The following is a 21,437-nucleotide window of genomic DNA, read 5'->3' as shown; positions in this document are numbered from 1 at the left end:
TGACTGCTTATTTTTATGATACCTTGATATTTTCAAGAATTTTTTTTTTTTTTTTCATTCATAATTCTTCCATTTCATAATTTTTTGCTGCTCTGTTCACTTTTCCTAGCATGTAAAGGTCAATATGAATTACCTGTTCAATTCATCGGTAACCTCAGCTAGTTTATGTAACATTTTCCCATCCCCATTTTGCAAGGGTCCAATTTGAGTCACTTTTCTTATTTCTATTTACATACTTGAAAACCCCCTTGTTCCATTCTTTGCTCTCTTTCCAGTGATTTTTTCATACTCAGCCTTTGACAGCCTAATCTTTTCTATGGTACCATTATAGATCGTCTTGTAGCTGTTATAGACTTTAGTATCTTTCATTGCTCTGTAACTTTTTGATGCTACATTTTTCTGCTCTATTAAACTGGCCAGCTCCTTATTCATCCATTTTAGCATCCTCATCCTCCTTGTGCTATATTTTCTTAATGGTATATATGCATTCATAGCTTCTGTGATTATTGCTTTAAAGGTAATCCATAATTATAATGTGTTAACTCTCCCTCTGCTAACTGTCCATTTGAAAAAGGCCACATAGTGCCTTAAACTGTCATAGTCTGGTTTGCAAGTAATGGTAAAAATTTCATCTAATTTGTGGATGTCTGATAAAGTTCAAGTTCGATCAAATATCAAAAGCATCTTATGGTACTTTTTTTTTTTAAATCAGTGGGCTTGTGCATCAAGAATTTGCTTATTCAAATTCTAGTTTATTCAAAATTTAGCTATGAAAATGTCTAAAAAAGGGCATGAATGAAATTGGTTACTGCTCATGCCAATCTTAATGTGGGATTGAAATTGGTATTTGTGATACCTCTGGCCAAGATTAATATGGTTGTGGTCACTTCACTTCTTTTGATTCTGTTTCTTCCCTAACTAGACTTTTGCATTCAAAGGATAGAGATTTTGTAATGTTTCAGAAATAGGACTGCTTCAGGATTAACAACATGGGATACTTGTTAAGTGATAACTTTTGGCTCTGTTTTTCCAGTACAGTAATACCCCGACTTACGCTACCCCGACTTACGCGAACTCGGAGTTACGCGGTTCTTGATTTTTTCGTTTGGCAACGCTGCCGCCCACTATCTTCAAGGTCGTTTTCATATGTTATCGATATACGGTGGGACGGCGGAGAGTGAGAGCCAAAGATGAACAAAATTCAACTTTGCTGCTTTTATGTTTTTTTATATCAGTGAAGGGGAAACACATTTCACCATAATAACGTAAAAACCAACACAATTCCAGCTATCGGTATGCAATTAGTTCGAGTTTACTACCAGTTTATAACAGATTCCACTAGCAGAAACACAACTGGATTTTTATTGTTTTATGGTAGTAACCCCCTAGAAATGTGAGGTGTTAATAGTGTATCTCTGCCTTTATGGTGTTGTTTATTCAGTTGCTACATGCGCGCAGCTTATGCGTATCAAGGGTGCCTCCTCGTTTTGTAATTGTGCTTTATTCCCTAAAAACGAGTAAAGGTGTGAAAAGGAAGCGTCCTGGTAACGACACTGCACACTCAGAGAGAAAAAGAAAAGCAATAAAATGTGTGTTCAATCTTGGGTGGTCGGCACCTAACCCGATTTTTCCCATAGGGCCTGTTGTTTATTGCACGAGGGTTTATAGGAACACAATTAACACTATCGTTCTATACGAGGACTGACTGTATCGATGGCATATGAAAAACGACCCTCAGTGTTTCACTTGCTGTGATACGCATTGGACGTGTTTCGTGCGAACTCTACGTGCACAATTACATACGATTCTACGATCGACGAAAGTTTTCTAAACCCTTAAAAAACTATGTCGTTCAAACGAAGTAAATCTGATTCTCCTGCACCTAGTAGGAAAAGGAAAACGATATCTTTGGAATGTAAACTTAACATTATCAAGGATTTTGATAGCAGAATGAAAATTTGTGAATTGGCAAAGAAGTTTGAGCTACCGGAATCCACAGTAAGAACAATCATAAAAGATAAAGAAAGAATTCTCGAAGCGGTGAAAAATGCTCAATCCTTGAACTCAAGCATAATTCGTAAACGTCATGGTATTATTGCTGAGATGGAAACAATGCTGAAATTATGGTGTGATAATCAAGTAAAAGTGAAGAATTGTCCAGTCGATCAGAACACTGTGTGCTATCAAGCTAAGCTGATTTTTGAGAGGTTGAAAGAAGAAGCTGAGGAGGCGGACAAAGATGAAAACTTTGTAGCTAGTAACGGTTGGTTCAACCGATTTAAAACTCGCTGTAACTGGCACAGTATCGCAGAGAGTGGAGAGGCAGCAAGTGCCGATAAAGAAGCTGCGTCTTCTTTTCCTGAGACACTCAAGGCTATGATAGAAGAAGGTGGCTATAGCAGTGAAACCGTATTTAACGTGGATGAGACTGGCCTGTTCTGGAAGAAGATGCCTAAAAGAACTTTTATCGCGCGTGAAGAAAAAAGCTTTCCAGGCTTTAAGGTTTCCAAAGACCGATTGACAGTGATGCTTGGCGGGAATGCAGCTGGTGACTTCAAGTTAAAACCTCTCTTAATTTATCGCTCCGAAAACCCAAGAGTTTTAAAAAACATATCTAAAATTAGTTTACCAGTGATTTGGAAGTCAAATCATAAAGCTTGGGTGACAGCTTCCGTTTTTGAGGACTGGTTTGGTCACCACTTCATACCAGAAGTCGAACGTTATTGCAAATCTAAACAGATTCCATTTAAAGTGATGCTTCTTATTGACAATGCACCCGGTCACCCTCCTGCCACCCTAATTAATTTCGACCCACGTGTGAAAGTTGTGTTTTTGCCTATAAACACAACCAGCTTGCTTCAACCGATGGACCAGGGAGTCATCAAAACATTCAAGGCCTACTACACGAGGCGTTCGTTTGCACGTCTGAATGAAGCTATGAGACAAAATAGTGATATGTCTTTTAAAGACTTTTGGAAACAATTCAATGTTTTAGATGCCGTAAGAATCATTGGAGAATCTTGGAATGAAATTCACAAAAAAACATTGAATGGTGTCTGGAAGAAACTTTGTCCATTTTTTTTCAAAAACGAGACGAAAACAATGCCAGAAACCAATCATGTCGCTCATGTGATAGAAGAAGTTGTTAATCTTGCCAGGCAATTAGATTTGGAAGTCGATGGTGATGATGTCAACGAGCTGTTGGATTCACATAGTCAGGAGCTGACAATGAATGAGCTCATAGAGATGCGTGAGCAAAACGTAACTGAATTCGACACTTCAGACCCAGTTCCACCAGAAAAGCACATGACAATTGCAAACTTGACAGAAGGTCTCAGCTCAATTGAAAAGGGCTTAAAAATTTTAGAAAACATAGACTCCAACGAAGAACGCGTTACAGTTACAAAGCAAGGAATAAAAAAATTATTAGCTTGCTACGAAGAAATTCTGCGTGAAAAAAAGAAGGCGCTGTGTCGTCAGACGAATTTGTTAGATTTTATGAAGCCATCGACATCGAAATAACTTTTTTAAGTAAGTCATTTATTTTTTTAATATATATTTTGTATTAATATGTATAAAGAACTGCAATTTTATTAATATTTTTCTTCTAAACTAGTGTTTTTGTTAGTCCTTGGTCCCAATTAAGCAAAATTTATATGTATTTATATGCAAAGTTTTACCCCGACTTACGCGAATTCGACTTACGCGATTTTCGTCGGACCCACCTATCGCGTAACTTCGGGGTATTACTGTACCTCATATCATGGGTATATGGTACTGGTAAAACAGTTGCTTGACAGTGCAACCATAGAAAGGATGAAGCTGAGAATGGATTTTAGCCAACTGGAAACCTTCAAAAAGAAAAATTTTGGTTTTGATGTATCAAAATTTTTATCCTCTTTAATCCTTAATTTAGATTTTATTTTATGGGTATTTTTTTTTTAAATCACTTTTCAACGACATAAAATGAGCTGTATTTTATTATAGTGTTGTTCTGTCCAATAAAATTCTCTACAAATCTAAAGTTTGTCATTAAAACAGTACAATTTTTAGTGAACTTGTGAAGTTAAAAATTAACCTTAATAACATGATTATGAAAGTACATATGTATCTGGTATGAGTTACTATTTTCTTCCCTTCTAGGTTTGAATTTATTGTTCTTCCAAATGCCTTTATTGTCCATATGCCTCATGCTCCTAGTTTTGACATTGCCAAATTTAGATCAAGTTCACAATATAGGAAGTAAGTAAAGTATATTAGGTATTTTCATGGTCATTAATTTTTTTTAAAATAAAAATGCCTGCTATAATTTTTCAAATTATATCAGGCATTTGCAGAATCTTTTATTATCTTTTTACTTAACTGGATTTGTAATTGATTATAAAATAATCAATTTTTATATATATTTATATAATTTTTATTATAGTAATTTTAATATTTTTATATATTACTTATTTTATTAATTGATAATTAATTATAAATCCAGAAATTTCATGAATGATATATATATATACAAATTTTTTTTTTTGTATATATACAGTCGATTCCGGTTAATTGGGACACATCGGGACTAGTGCATTTTTGCCCGATTAAGCGGCTGCCCCAATTATCTGAAGTTTCACGGAAAAAAAAGTTAAAAATACAATGGACTCCCACTTTACAATTGGTTCACTATACAATCAAATCACGTTACAATGGAGTCACCTAAGTAAACTACCGTTCACTATACGATGTGTAGTAAGCGCTGTTCATTGTGATCACATTTGTGAATTGAATTTTAGTTCTATTAAACAGCGATTCTAATTAGCGAAAATAAATAAATAAATAAATAAATCTTTATTTATTTATTTATTAAATAGGAGGAATATTATCCACAGGCTATAAAAGTAAAGGTATATTAGCACAAATTTACCCTTTATTACCTTACCAATTAAAAAATTAAATGATACGTGAAAATCGGAATTAATACATACTGTAATATGTACATACTAACTAGTTGACATTTCTGTTTGCTGACATTTGTTGGTGGGTTTAAAATTCAAAACAGTAAAAAGAAAGGATAGACAGGATAGGAAGGGGGGAGGGGTTATGCTATTAGTTAAGAAACACATAAAAACCAAGGAAGTGAAGCCAGTCGACATCGCTGGACAGTGCAGTGTTGAGTCAGTTTGGTGTGACATAAGCATTGGGAGATCAAAATTGAGAGTAGGAATGTGCTATAAGCCTAATGACTCTGATGAGTATAATAAGGAACTGTACAGGGAAATAGAGTGGGCCAGTAAATCAGAGAGTCTTATAATGGGAGATTTTAATTTCCCAGATATTGACTGGAATTTGGGGGCTGGTTACTCACACACTAGCAGGGCTTTTGTGGATTTATTGGATGATTGTTTTCTACATCAGCATGTTCGGGAGGCAACTAGAGGGAGTAATACTCTTGATTTGATTATCAGTAGTGATTCTTCATGCATTAAGAATCTGCAGATAAATGAACCACTAGGTGGCAGTGTTCACAGTGTGCTGAAGTGGGATTTACTCAAAGAGGTAACTACCATTAGGGGTAAAGTGAAGGGTTATTGTTTCCGTAAAGGCGACTACGATGGACTGAGACAGTATTTAAATTCTATACGGTGGGACCAACTGATGATGTTACCAACAGCAAATTCAAAATGGGAAGCATTCAAAGAACTTATCTTGGAAGCTACTAGGCTTTACATACCAACTAAGAAATATTGTTCAAGGTTTAGGCCAAAATGGATGTCAGATGAACTAATGAGGTTATGGCAGAGAAGAAAAATGCATGGGATACTTACAAATTAACACAAGACACAGAAGCCTATGATAGATACAAGTTGATATGCAACCAAGTTACAAAGGAGGTTAGGCAGGCGAAGGCAGATTACGAGAAATCTTTGGCAAGGGATGCAAAGAAAAACAGCAAAGAGTTCTTTACTTATGTAAACTCTAGAAGGAAGGGGATGAATCAGATTGGTCCACTTGATATTGATGGGTCAACTGTTGATGATCCTGCTCAGGTAGCTAACAAACTAAATGAATATTTTGCATCGACATTCACACATGAGGAGTTATTCAGCAAGGGGAATGCCAGAGGTGTATTCAACTCTAGCAGTAAGCTACAGAATCTTGAAATAACTGGGAGTAAAGTGGAGGAGAAACTGTTGAAGATAAACACAAGAAAGGCACCCGGGATGGATGGGATCTATCCAGTTATATTAAAGGAGGCAGCAAAGGAAGTAAGCAAACCTTTAGCCATAATTATGAGAGCTTCCTTGGACTCAGGGGAGGTACCCATAGACTGGAAATGTGCAAATATGACCCCAATTCACAAAGGAGGATCAAAGGCTGACGCAAGTAATTATAGACCTGTGAGCTTAACTTCTGTTCCAGGAAAATTAATGGAGGCACTGGTTAAAGAAGCACTGCAGGATCATTTAGACAAGACTTCAGTTATAGCTCAGACACAGCATGGTTTTGTTAAGGGGAAGTCTTGCTTGACCAACCTGATTGGATACTATGATGCAGTCACAAAGGAACTGGATGCAGGGAATAACTTTGATATTATATACTTGGATCTTAGAAAGGCTTTTGATACTGTTGCACATGGAAGACTGCTACACAAATTGGAGCAGTGTGACATTGGAGGCAAATTGCTGCTATGGATAAAGGGGTGGTTGAGGGGGAGAAGACAGAGAGTGGTAATCAATGGACACTGCTCATCGTGGACTAATGTTATTAGTGGAGTCCCTCAGGACTCCTCAGGGCTCAGTGTTGGGTCCATTATTGTTTTCTGTATTTATAAATGATATTGATGATGGTATATCAAGCTTAATGTCCAAGTTTGCAGATGATACAAAGATTGGCAGGGTTGTCAAGGACACTACTGACACTATGCTGCTGCAACAGGATCTGGAAAGGTTGAGCAGATGGGCTGAGAGGTGGCAAATGAAGTTTAACATTGACAAATGTAAAGTACTACACATGGGAAACAGCAACCCCAGAGCAACGTATCAACTCTGTGGTACTACACTGACAGTGGTAGAGAATGTTAGGGACTTGGGGGTGGTTGTGCAGGCAGATATGAAGTTCTCTGAGCAGTGCAGACGGGCTGCAAGAGTAGCTCATGGAGTATTGTCAATGATATACAGGAATTTTTCCAGCAGGGATAAGGAGGTGATTATTCCATTGTATAAGGCAATGGTCAGGCCACACCTAGAGTACTGTATACAGGTCTGGAGGCCTCATTTCAAGAAGGATGTAGAGCTGCTGGAACGAGTACAGAGAAGGGCAACAAGATTAGTGAATGGAACAAAGGGGTGCTCTTACGAAGAAAGGCTTAAGTTTTGCAAATTACAGTGTCTGGAGACTAGGCACCAGCGAGGTGATCTGATAGAGGTGTATAAAGCCTTGAATGGTTTAAGCATGCTCAATACTGATGGGATTCTTCCTCTAGCTCAGAAAAATCACCTGAGAGGGCATAAATTCAAATTGAGGAAAGACAGATGTAGGATAGACGTGCGGAAATTTGCCTTTAGCCAGTGGGTGGTTGGTTGGTGGAACAGACTCCCATCCCTTGTGGTGGAGGTTGATAGCCTAAATAAGTTTAAGGCTCAGCTGGACAGGTCCAGCTGAGCCTTAAACATTCCACTTCACCCCTCTGAACGAACAGAGGGGTGAAGTGGAAGTGGGTTTTTTTTTTTGGCTGATGCTGTATAAGCTTGCTTTCTTGCATCAAATGCCTCTACTAATGCTGATGCTAAAGATAAGCAATCAATAACAAAGAACACGGCACACACGAATTGCAAGCAACACGATACTGTACGCGCAAGTGAGAACGGAATAACAAGTTACAAATCTTTAAAAATAGGAATGAAGAGAAGATTATAAAAATTAATTTTTTTATATGATTGAAAATTTCATGGAAGTGTAAACACATTTCATCATGATAACCCACAGAATTCCAGCTGTCGGTATTATCGCAAATTCAATAAGATCGAGTTTACTATCCGTTTATGATAGATTGCGCTAACAGAAAAGCCCAATAAACAGGTGACTGCTAATTGTTTTATGGTTGTGACCTCCAGAAATCGGACTGAACCACGTGGTACCGTCAGAGACAATCGTAGGGTGATCTCCAGTGCTGTGGTCTCCTGCCCCGATTAAACGGCATGTTGTCCCAATTAAGCGAAGTAAACCCTGGCTATTTTCTCGATTGGGTTCTGTTTTTTAAGATTTTCCCCAAATAAACATCTGCCCTGATTAACCGGTGGCCCAAATAACCGGAATCCACTGTATATGTATTTTTTTGAGACTTTTGAAATACACCGATGAGCTAAAACATTATGACCAGCAAGTCGTTACAAATTGAAGCAACTGCAGGTGAATTACAGCGCATTCATGGGTCAGGACACGGTATAAAAAACACCTGATACTGAGCTCTGTTAATCAGTGTTACTCTTGTTCTTCAGATGGAAAAGACAGCGGACTTAAGTGAGTTTGACAAAGGCCAAATTGTAATGGCCAGATGACTGGGTCAGAGCATATCCGAAACGGCATGGTTGGTGGGATGCTCACGGTCAGCCTTGGTTAGTACCTACTGAAAGTGGTCTGCTGGCAAAGTGTTGGACGACCACAGCTCATTGATGCTCGAGGCGAGCGAAGGCTCTCCCAGATGGTACGTGGTAACAGAAAGGCGACTGTGGTGCAAATAGTTGTTAATTGGAATGCTGGTGATGGGAGTAATGTGTCACAACACACAGTACATTGAACCCTACAGAAAATGGGGCTGTGTAGCCGCAGGCCATTCCGAGTGTCCATGCTAACCATGGTTCACCAGCAACAGCACCTACAATGGGCACACGAGCATTGAAACTGGACCTTGAGTGATTGAAAGTAGGTCGTCTGGTCCGATGAATAATGTTTCCTGTTGCACCATGTGGACGGCCGGTTACATGTGCATTGTTTACCTGGGGAAGTGATGGTGCCTGGATGCACTGTGGGACGAAAACAAACCAGTTGCATCAGTATCATGCTTTGGGCGATGTTCTGCTGGGATACCCTGGGTCCTGTCATCCATGTGCCAGGCACTCTGACATCTACCACCTACCTAAACATCATTACTGACCAGGTACACCTTTTCATGGCAACAGTCTTCCCCTCTGGCGGTGCCGTCTTTCAGCAGGATAGTACACAATGCCACATCACCCGAATCATTCTAGACTGGTTCGCAGAACATGAGGAATTTGGAGGCCCTGGTATTGCCCTGGCCTCCAAATTCCTCAGACATCAATCCCATCAAGCATCTGTGGTTTGTGTTGGAACGGCAACTCTGATCTGTGGTGTCTCAATCACAAACCTTATAGGAGTTAAAGGATCTGCTGGTTACATGTTGGCACCAGATACCACAAGACACATTTAGAAATCTTGTAGCATCCATGCCTCACCGGGTACGAGCTGTTTTGGCTGCACATGTAGGACAAACATCGTTATCATTATTAGCCATATCATATGGTGCAAGGAAGCTTAAGGCTTTTGCTGCACCATGCAAAAAAAAAATTCTGAGTTACTCTGAGAGAGAGAGAGAGAGAAGGAAATCACCAAGAAAGAGAAGAATGATGATATCCAGCTGAGGACCCTGGGTGTGCCAAGCCCATACTCGCCAGATGTGCATCCCTTAGGTAGGTGGTCATAATGTTTTGGTTCATCGGTGTACAGGAACTTTTTAATGATAGTACTTCTTTGAAGTATGACTCGTGTAATTGAATTAAATCCATATTTCAATACCAATAATTGGAAAATGGAAAACGCATTCCCATATATAGACTTTTAACCTGGCAATAATGGCACTCCTAATTGTGACCTAAATGGTGGCTGGTCAACTGGTAATTAAAATTTTTTTTTTTTTTTTTTTTTTTTTTTAAGGCTGCTTAGAATATATTATTGTTTGATCTTTTATTGATAGATTTCAGTACTTTTGAAATGTATTTTTTATTTTTTTAATGAAAATTTTGAATGTTTAAAAATATCTAATTTAGACCAGTTATTTTTAGAAAAACAAAAATGTTTATTAATTCAGTTGAAATTAATAAAAAAACAGTTACAGACATCAAATATAAACATAAAACTATTCATGTTTACATTTTATGTAAACATGAATAGTTTGATGTTTACATAAAATGTAAACATCAATAGTTTCTAGTTTATAAATCTGTTAAGCATGTGAAATTTCAGAATTATTCATGCATATGATTCTCTAATATTCTCTCATATACTGTGTTTGAAGGAAGATGTCATCTGTAATATGTGTTTTGATAAATACATTATCTAACTTGCCTTAGAAAAAGATTGAACCATTAAACAGAAACCATAGCACATCTAAACTTACTTCATTCGCATTGTTCTGAAACACAGAAGGCTTCCATATGTTTTTGTTATCAAGAGTGACTCTCATGTTTCAAATTATTTTGCAACAAACACACAACTGATATTTCAGAGTGCCACCTATGAGGTGAACTGCCACCACTAGTCAAAAATAGGTGCATAGACAGTGGTGTGTGATATAATTTCTCTTTTTCACATCATGTAAATAAAGGGGTGTAGATTCAAAATAATGTAAGGTAAGTGCAGAGGTGATATAAGAGAATTTTTCCTTTAGTTAAAGAGTAATTGACTATTGAAATGAGATACTACCTAACCTTGTAGAGTCAGGTAAATTAGAAACTAGGGTAATAATTTATTTTACCTTATTTTTTACAGCAGATGCTACCTACAGATTTTGCTTTCTTTATACTTGTGACAGAAAATTTATAGTTGTGTTTTTTACTTGTAATTTATACAAGTATGAACAATAAATTTTTCTCCTTATACTCAAGGATGGTCATATCATCCTTGAGTATAAGGTTTGGTTATTATAATAATCAGTCCTAAGCTATTGCTTTGTGGTCTTCTTCCTCCCTGTATTTGAACAAATCTGTGACTTTTGGTTATGGAAATCATCCAAAGGATGGATAATTTCCATAACCAATTACTTACTAATATTCAAAACCCTGGAATACAAGACTGGTGCAATTTGGCATACTCTATGTTGAAACTGCTGTGATCTACTTTTGATAATGTCATCCTTTAATTTCTATTGATGGTGGAGTGCACCATAGAAACGTGTCATAAAACTCCTTCATGATAGTACAGTAGATTTGTCACTTGTCACTCATTTGAGAGAGTGATGTGTCAGACTTGTTGGAGACTCTGGGATTTTTCCCCTCATGAGTTATTCCAGATTTTTAAGACACATAGAATGTGCAAATCAGCCTTTGATTTGCACATTAATAAATAATGTGCAAATCAAAGGCTGATTTGCACATTATTTATTAATAAATAGGAAATATTCAGGTATATAAGATACAGTATACAATCAAGGCCATATCAGCTGGCTTATTATGATCAAAATACAGTGAAACTTCCCTTTAATGGACAGCCATGGGGAATGAAAATGTGTCCGTTAGAGAGAAGTGTCCTCTAACAAGAAGTCTGAGGGAGAAAAAAAAAAAGAAAAGAAAAATCGTTAAACGTTTAATGTAAAATTAAATTAAAATATATACAGATTTTGAACAATATTTTTGTAAATAATATACAATTACATACACAAGTGATAAAGAAAAATCGTTAAACGTTTAATGTAAAATTAAATTAAATTATATACAGATTTTGCACAATATTTTTGTAAATAATATACATACAATTGTGCTATGCATATTATGACTTTATCTTAAGAAAAATGCATACAGTAATCACTTATTTTCTTCTGCACCTTCTTCCGGCTGATAATTTTGTTTTCAACATTTGTTTGGAGTGAAGAAACCATCGAAAGTCCTTCAGTATCTTCTTCAGTGGCGAAAAACATTTTTAAACGATTGATTTGTATGAGCGCTTCTTCTATTTTCATCGGTGGTTTGTCGTTAATATGTTCTTCGACAGAATGACCTCCTTCCATTTCTTCATCCTCATGAGGAACTTCTTGAAAAATATCAATGATAATGTCGTTGATATCTAGAGCACCATCTTCTGTAGTGAGGTTCGAGTCTATATCTTTGTAGCCAGGGTCACTTGTAGCTGAAGTATTGTACATTATCAATAGATGTTGAAGTTCTTGTTCTTCTTGGTGCTCCACATTGCTGTTCACAACTTCAATTTTTGCGTTTGAGAAGCCAGACTTTACAAAACAGTTTGTTTTCTAATTGCGTTTACTGAAGAGAAAATCCATTGAATCGCATCTAGGATGCTGATTTTCTTTGCAAGGTCACTCGCACATGTTACATCGTTCATGTTTGCAATGAGATGTCTTAAAACACGTTTTCTGTAGTGAAGTTTAAAATTTTTTATTATCCCTTGATCCAAGGGCTGACACTCTGCAGATGTGTTTGGTGGCAGAAAAACGATTTGAATGTTGGACAATTCAATGTGCGGGTGAGATGCAGCATTATCCATGAAAAGAATAATTTTTCTGTTTTGACGAATCATGTTTTGGTTAAAGTGACTTATCCATTCGCTCATGATATCTCGTGTCATCCACGCTTTTTTATTAGACTTCCGGTCAACATTCAAAAGATTTAACTTTATGCCCTTGAAACAACGAGGATTTTGTGGTTTTCCTATAACAAGAGGTTGTTCAAAGTCTCCCAGCATATTTGTACACAATAGTACAGGCACGTTCCTTAGAAATTTTTCCGCCCTGGCACTTTTCGTTTTTTAGACTCATTGTTTTTTCAGGAAGAGCTTTAAAAAACAACCCTGTTTCGTCACAGTTGTAAATATCCTTAGCTTCAAAATCACAACATAACTCTTCCAATTTGACGGTCCACTCTGTTACAACCCCAGTATCAACAGATCCACCTTCACCACTTACGGTTTTCCAAGAAATTTTATGCCGAGTTTTGAACTTATCTAGCCATCCCACAGAAGCTTTGAACTCATTTACTCCCATAGATTTCGCATCCTCCAAAGCCTTTTCCCTAATAATAGGCCCATTAATGGGAATTTTTTTAGCACGTGCGCGACAAAACCACTCATACGTAACATTGTCAATTTGAAGTCCAACAGTTTTCGGGAATGATTTTTGAACATGATCATTTCCATGTTTCCAAAATTGTTTGAGCAGTTCATTTTTTTTCTTTAGGATGTCGCTTACCTGCGTCTTCCCGATTTTGAATTTTGCAGCGAGATTGCGAACACTATTTTTTTGCCGATCATACGCATTAATGAGTTCGACTTTATCTTTTAAAGTTAAATGTTTACGAGAAGACATTGTGCACTTCACACGACACTGAACAAAACTGAAAACTGAAACTCAAAAGACGAAAGGCCGACCAAATTCACCCCGCCCCCTGCACACACCGAATTCATCAGAAGTTTTACACGTGCCTTAAAAATTCTTGAAAAAGGGTTTACAACCGCAACGTAAACCTTGATAAAATTCAATAAAATTCAGTGAATTGGAAATAGAAAATAGATTGAGGCAATATGTGGAAGAAAAGTTCCTAGAAAAAGGGCCGTTAGCTCTCCCGCAGTCCGTTATGGGGAGATCAAATTAAGTGCTAATCTAAACGAAAGAGTGCAGATTGCCTGCCCGCATCCGTTACAGAGAATGTCCGCTAGACAGAAGCTGAAAACACGTTAAAACCAATGGAGGTGAGTTGGGGAATTTGAAAATGTCCGTTGTAGAGAGATGTCCGTTAACGAGATGTGTCCGTTAGGAGAAGTTTCACTGTAATCATATTTAAATAGGTTTACTAACATGTAGGTTAGTGCAAAAGCATCATTTTAACGTAGCCATCTACCAAAGTAGTTAAATTAATTAATCTTCTTCACTGGTGAATTGTTATTTATTCAAGTTAGTACAAAACCATGACAACTGGTTGTGAAGGCATTCACAATATGAGATATAACCAAAACGATGCCAATTTAATTAATTAATTAACTACTTTGGTAGATGGCTACATTAAAATGATGCTTTTGCACTAACGTACATGTTAGTCATTCTACCTCGTAGCATGAGGCCTTTGCTCAACAAACCAACTGGTCATAAAATTGAACAGAACTCTGCATGCATCCTTCATCCTCCATCAGGGTTGTAGTTACTGATCTCAGGTGGAGGAAGTAGGACTTATCCAATGAGTTATTCCAGGTTTTTAAGCTGGCACAAAATGCAGATCTCTCACTCTCTCTGAACACAGTTTTCTAGACATAATACACTGGTGCAGTATGGCCTAGGATGCTGATATGCAATAAAAACAACTAGTCTCATGAAGGTGACTCTTGGAACATTTGTGATTTATGTTTTAATTTTGTTAGTATTCTTTTGAAACTTGCAGATACTTATTTAACAGTTAGTTTGGTCTCAAGAGACCTCTGAATGGGGGACTTTGAAGTTATGGCCACCTATCTAAATATTGACTATAAATATATATATATATATATATATATATATTTAATTGGCTTTTTAAATTTTTATTTAAGTAGTTGATTTGAATGGGGACTTATTACCAAATTGCTACCACTACTACTACTTTCAATACACTAGACTGCAGACGCTAATTTCTCTTTCATTTACTGTCTTTTCAGGTGTTTAAAGGTGTTGAAAGCAGAATTTGTGAAAGATTTGTCACGGAGGTATGGGAAACAGTTCACTACAGAAAATAGGAAACTGAAGAGGTAGCAGGAATTATTTAAATGCTAGTTCACTAAAGGGCATCAAGTTGTAAAATTATCCTTATAATTTCATTATCAGACTGCATCAGGTGCTACTTCAATACTGTAAAAAAAAAATGCTTATTAAAATTAAGGATCATTTGAGAAGAATGTATATTGCTGTATAAAGACACTCACTGCCACAGTCTTCTCTGTAGATATATGGATATTGCCTATCTCTCCTTCAGGCAGCAGCAAGATAACAACTTGGAGAAGTATGCAAGGTTAACTTTTCATTTATGTAATGTTAATACCAAACCTATAATTATTTGTTGAAAGGACTGACTTTTGATATGGGTTTATAAAGGATCAAAATAATTTTATGGAATTAATACAGAAGTAAACTTTTAGTAAGAAGCAGGACTTCACTATCGATAGGTTATGATAGGTGACTGTTATTGGGTGGCAACCAGGTGAGAATACTAAATTCTTTTTCATGTGAAAACTTTTTTGCCATTCATTGCAGTAGTTTCAAGTAAAAAAATTATATTTTATTATAAAAAAGGGAATGGTAACATTTTCTTTGTACAGGTTATAATATATAATAAATGTTATAATACAAGTTATAGTAAATGATATGTTTTATTTACCAATTGAATAAAGTATAAGAAGAATCCATAATTTGAAACTGTGCTTCAGGATGTGCTTTTAGTGTGGCTTTTTTCTCTGTATTTATTTTTAAACTTTGGCCTTGCTAATAACCCCTTCTCTCTCCCAACACTAACAACAGCATAGCTGCTTTGTGTTTTGTTAACCTCTGGCTAAGCCTTAAGACATCAGACCATAAAGCTTGAATTATGTATGTTTTAGCATTTTGTGTGTTTTTCCTACTATTCCACTAGAAATGCATAAGCTCCAGCACTTTATATGTTATATACACTGAAAATATATCTCACTGAATTCAGTCTTTTAACCTGTAATAGTAATTCTAATTCTTAATATGGCCCTTGACTTAAAAGTATGACAGGAATTTTAATCCTACTCTTTTTAATCAGTGTATCTTAAAGATATTACTTAAGTGTTTGTAATACTAAAAATTATGTTAGCTACTTATGATGTGATAATGTCTAATAAGGATTATTATTGAAAGGGAAGAGAATGTCTTATCATTAACATTCTTTTCAATTTAAGCATTTTAGATAAAATACATATTATGTATAGACACTAGGCAAGCTGTTATGTTTATTACCATAAATATTATGGTAAATATATACTATTAACTATACATAAATATTGTATAGTTCATATCATGTATGCAGTAAAACTTCTATAACTTTAATTTTCCTCAACTCAAAGTAAATTTATTTTACCAATCAAAATCTATCTTTCCCATATTATTTGTTTTCAGTAATTTGAGAAAATCTTTTGCTGGTAAGATTCATTTTTCTTTAAGTTGAAGTTGCTAAAAAATATGAATGGATAAAAGAGAAATAAGGAAGTGACTTATCTGAGAATAATTACTATTGATTCACAATTTATACAGTATATATATTTAACCGTCCAACAGGTTCACTAAAAAACATAAGCAGGTATGCAGTACACATTGTTCACTATTCAAATAACACATGAAACAGCTGAAGTCTAAAGTGGGTAAGTTCAAAAATGTTGTGGGCAGGCACACACACCACATTTTGTGAGCTATGCAGTGTGCTTTCAATCTGTTTATTTCATTTACATGTGCAGTCATATGGGACGAACAGTTTCACAGCAGACACATCATACTTAGGATGGCTATACTCAAAATAATAAGCACATTTGTTTTGTGATAAAATAATGGTGCATTTACAAAAACAGATATTGTTCAAACTTCATATTTTTCACTTAATTTTTTAATTTATCAGTTACAGACTGTTAAATTATCGATTACATTTTGTAAACTACAAGACATGAGTTGCAAAAAAAAAAAGGTTAGATTTATATGCAGAGTTAGGATAATCACAGTGTAACAGAGAATGAGGGATGAGAATGAATCAATGTTATGCCAATACAGAGAAGAACAAAAGCCAATGTGAAAAAGAAACATGGAGGGTAAAATAAGAACATAAATACAAACAACCAGATTTTTAAGTGCACAATTAATATTTTATTCTTTAATTTACAAATAGAATCAGAATCTAAACAAAAAAATTTTTGTTCTGTTTTCATCTAAATGAAGTATAGCATTTTTAGAGCATTTTTATTTGTTTTCTCTTCTTTTTTTTTAGTTGCAGCACTCTATTGTGTAATGGCTATCTCTGTTTCACATTAAGCAGGATATCTCATGGATTAAGGTCATGGCAAATCAAAGTGCTATAACAAACCATAGTGGGATTTTTAAGTTAATGCAAGAACAGCAGAAATGCATGAATTATTCTTATGATCTTAAAATGTGATAGAACATGCCTTGTTACTGTTGACAGTATCTGTTTTCATACCTTTGTTTTATTGAATGATAAATGTGCTTAGTCACAAAGGGTTGTACTAATTCTTTTATAACCACACTGCCTCAACTCTAACACCATCAATGATGCATATTTAGTGCTAAATCCATATTGAGACAAGATTAAAATTTACATTTATGTCAAACAGATATTTTCATTTATAATTTAAATTTTTTGGTGTATTCTATACATATGCAGTACATTTGCAATGTTTTCTAAATTCTGCTTCTGTGACTTATTTCCCCCCTCCCCATTTGAGTTATAGAGATATATGAGTTTTCCCACTGGAAAACTAAGCCTAACTAAAAATGACTTATCTGGAGGATCACTTCTGGATAAGTTCTCATTGTAATGGCCTAATAATTTTACATCCCAGCTTTATAAAATGATTTGCTGAGGTCATTAAAATGTACATCCACAACACTATAACCTCATCATCAGCAATAAAACGGATAGCTGACAATTTTTGTTTTTTGAGGTTAAAAAAACAGATAAAAGTTGGGAGCAGGTGCAGCTTAGTTCAATAAGGGGATACTAAAAAAAAGTGGAACCTGCACTTATAGATTTCTGTCATGGAAATGATTAATTGACTTAATGCATTGCCTTACAGAAAGAGTATCCATTTTTGCCAAATTCACATAGTGCTTTTTCTTGATTTTTATCTTGTAATTAAATCAGGAGATTAGAATAATATGCTCCCCTAATAGTTTGGAGGATATCAACCAGCATTGCCAACTCTCAGAATCCCAAAAGACCAATGCAGCGACTTTTCCAGCCAATGGAATAGACTTAGCATTTTTTGGGTGGGGGGATGTGGGTACATTGTGTGGACTGCTCTTTAGTTTCAGGTTTTGTTCAGCAGACTCATGTTTAATACATTGTTATGAAAAACATAAAAATTTCTCTGAATCCAACATGAACAGGTGTAGATTTTTTCCTTGAGACCATTGCATCTGACCAGCTTTTTGTTCAGCACTCAAAAGTTTTGGATTTCTGCAAGGATGCATGCAGAAACCTTTCTTGATCCCATGTGCTGTGTTACAGTTTGATCAACTGTTGTTTTTTGTTATGCCCATAGTCTTGGCAATTTGGTGGATCATCAGTCAACAGTTATTCATTATGGGTTTGGCATTGGTGATAGTTTTTGAAGTGATGATATCAGGCATACCTTGTCAAGGATAATCTTGAACTGACTCTGTCATGGTTGAACTGAGCCAGCCATGAAGGGACAAAGTCTCCCAAAGTGTCCACCATATCACAGCATGAATGGCTTGAGGCCTTTCTTCTGCATGTACATGACTCACTATTTGCATTTACTAGATTAATATTCTTACCTCCAGTTCTCAGTTTTTAGTTCAGTAAGTCACCTTTCAGGCACTGTAAAAAAAAAAATCAATTGAAACAAGATTTGGTTGAAACAAAAAAAATTATTATTATATGACAATTTTGAATGTATAAACACTTTTTCCTGGTTGAGTTTATAACTTATAGGCCACACATATAGTTTAGTATGCAACACATTATTTATTATGTGACTTCTTTCTCACGCACGCACGCACGCACGCACGCACGCACGCACGCACGCACACACACACACACACACACACACACAACACACACACACACACACACACACACACACACACACACACACACACACACACACACACACACACACACAAAAGAGGGGGTAGCTTCATTCTAATGTTTAAACCAAATCTTTCTTTTTATAATCCAGATTCTTTGATTAGAGGCAAACTATACCTATGAGAGTTTTAAATGACTCCATGTGATTTTAAATTTAAATAACCATACTAAACTAACTGCTGAACTCCTCACCACCATGTTGGACCTGACAGTATGGTAGTTCCACTACTGCCTTTGACAAATTCAAGCAAGAAACCTTCTAGTTTTTTAGAAGGTGCATTTTAATGTGAAGCCCTTTTTTATTATTATGCTATTTAAGAAAAAAATGGATCTAAACATATCAACTTTTTTTTGTATACATTTTGTTCAGTTAGAAATTTGTAATAGTTTTGCTCTACAGTTCTTATTTACATTTTTTTTTCATACTCCCAGTAAGATCTTTAGCATAATAAATGCTAATATGAGCAGCATTTTTAGTTTGTATTTTAATGTATAAAATAGTTTTCTGTACAGTTAATTTATGTCTACTCTTTATTTCTTAGTTAATTTTAATAAAAGTGATGAGTGAAAGTTTGAAAACTAGGAATGTGTATTTCTAATTACCATTTATAATATAATAGTTGTGAATATATGTACACCATAATTTACACTTTTTTTTTCCATCTTAAATGTATTTATTTTAGGATATCTACCCACTTACAAATTTTTAATGTAGGTTTATAGTGTGTAATACTGCCATAATTCTCGATATTATTCTGTTCAAAAGTGGATAGATGTAAATGTCCATCTACAGTATGCATGTGGCAATCACTCATATTTTGCTTAGTTAGCTACCTGTATCTTTTGATTTTTCCCCATTTCTCAATCTGAAATGTAGCCAAAGCTTTTCAGACATTAACCTCAATTTATTTGGCCATTGTAGAAACCACACTGATCATACTTCATGATTTTAATCAAGCGGGAAAAATGTAATTTCCATGACTTGGGTTGTTCCTGCATGGACTGAAGTGTTTACTTTCAAGGAATATGAAAATTACCACATTTTTTTGCCCAAACATTGACTTGTATGGTTTTTCTAATGAACACTTCAGTTGTATGGAAAATTATAATTCAAACTTCAGTTAGCTGTGGAATGAAAAAAGGAAGTTATTAAATGTTCAGTTTTTTCAAAGCACACCTTTAGATTTTAGATCCAAGATAGATTAAAATTATCACAGGTTCAGTTGGTTTACTTGTATACCAATAATGCATCCAGGAATTATGGCCTTGGTGTGTCTGGTCTGCAGAGAGCACAGTCCTTCCAATACATAAAATGTACAGAAGGATGTTTAAACAAAGCTTTCAGAGATTAATGGGGGGACTAGACACCTTGGACCCACCTACTTATCTTTGCCCTTTTAGCCTGTGCTCCTGCTCTCTCTCTACAGGAAGTATGTAATTTGTCTATAAACTAGAACTTCAGATGAATTAATTCCAGCTAAAGTAATAAAGAAAAATAACTCAAGATTTAGAATTGGGTTGCTTGTTTCAAATAGACTATAAAAGTAACATAAGAAGCAGTTTCTTAGCTATCAGTTTTTGCAGGTTTATTTTAAAGTTTAAGTTTTCTTATACCCTTTAACAACTGTGGTGTCTTAAAAAGTATTTAATTATTAGCTCAGATAATTGTTTGAGGGCATATTTGGAGTTACACAGGTATTCATATAGTAAGGAACACACACACACACACACACAACTCTATAATAACATTTGAATGTTTATTGAGAAAAAAAATTATAATTTTTTTTAAAAATTAAAAAATTAAAACACTTTTAAAGTTAAGTAAGGTAGTTAGTTAATTTTAAAAGAAAAATGGGGATGGGTAAAACCAAAATGTTGAAGTGGTAGATAATGCATACGGTATAATAGCCAATTGGTGAGAGAACAGTAAACAGTATACATTTAATAAATTTAGAATTTGTATTGTTAACACACTTACTTTAATATCGGCAGCATAAACAGACGGTGCCTCCGTAGCCAGGTGGGAAGGAGCAGCAGTGCATAGCACACGCTTCTTGATTAGACCGGGGTTCGAGCCCGTCACCACTAAATACGGAGGATGCGGAAAGGTCAAGGGAATGACCACCGCATATTCCCAGAGCAATATGGCCTTAGTTGCTAATGCTCCTAAAAACCAAACCAACAAACAGCATAAACAGAATAAAAATGGCGTATTTTATGTGAATAAAATACGCCATTTTTTTAATTTCCTATGAATATTTATGAATATGAATATTTTATTTCCTATGAATATTTTTTTTATTTCCTATGAATATAGGAAATAAAAGTATGTAGGTTGAGATAGGGGCTTTGGAAGAAAACCAGTTAAAATGTAGTTAAGTGGGCGGTCTTGATGACTAAACATGAAACTACATGACTTGCTGTTTGTGTCATCGAGGAGGGGGAGGTTAGCTTAGTTAGGGTGTTTATCCCCTTTCCCCCTATTTTAAAATCAGAAAACGAGCTCCCGATTTTAAAACAGCAGCAAGTTGGGAGATAAACACCCTAAGCATGTCAATCACTGCTGCTCATAATGATCAACCACATCATGTAGTTTCGTGTTTAGTCATT

General features: G+C 35.5%; 1 protein-coding gene across 1 annotated transcript in view; it reads left to right on the top strand.

The window, feature by feature from the left end:
- LOC150082146 (xylosyl- and glucuronyltransferase LARGE1-like) overlaps positions 1 to 14,784 on the top strand; it is a 137,060-nt gene extending 122,276 nt beyond the window's left edge. The window contains exons 18-19 of the mRNA XM_090380011.1: positions 4,144 to 4,242; positions 14,635 to 14,784. Of these exons, the coding sequence (XP_090236137.1) occupies positions 4,144 to 4,242; positions 14,635 to 14,728 (193 nt within the window). The 3' untranslated portion in view covers positions 14,729 to 14,784. The remainder of the gene's footprint in view (positions 1 to 4,143; positions 4,243 to 14,634) is intronic.
- The last annotated feature ends 6,653 nt before the right edge of the window (positions 14,785 to 21,437 follow it).

Source organism: Mastigoproctus giganteus, chromosome 8 (genome assembly GCF_048544385.1).
Source record: "Mastigoproctus giganteus isolate SK-2022 chromosome 8, ASM4854438v1, whole genome shotgun sequence".
NCBI classification, from domain to species: Eukaryota; Metazoa; Arthropoda; class Arachnida; order Uropygi; family Thelyphonidae; genus Mastigoproctus; species Mastigoproctus giganteus.
Note: the sequence above shows the minus strand (reverse complement) of the source record. Positions and strands in the feature narration are given on the sequence as shown.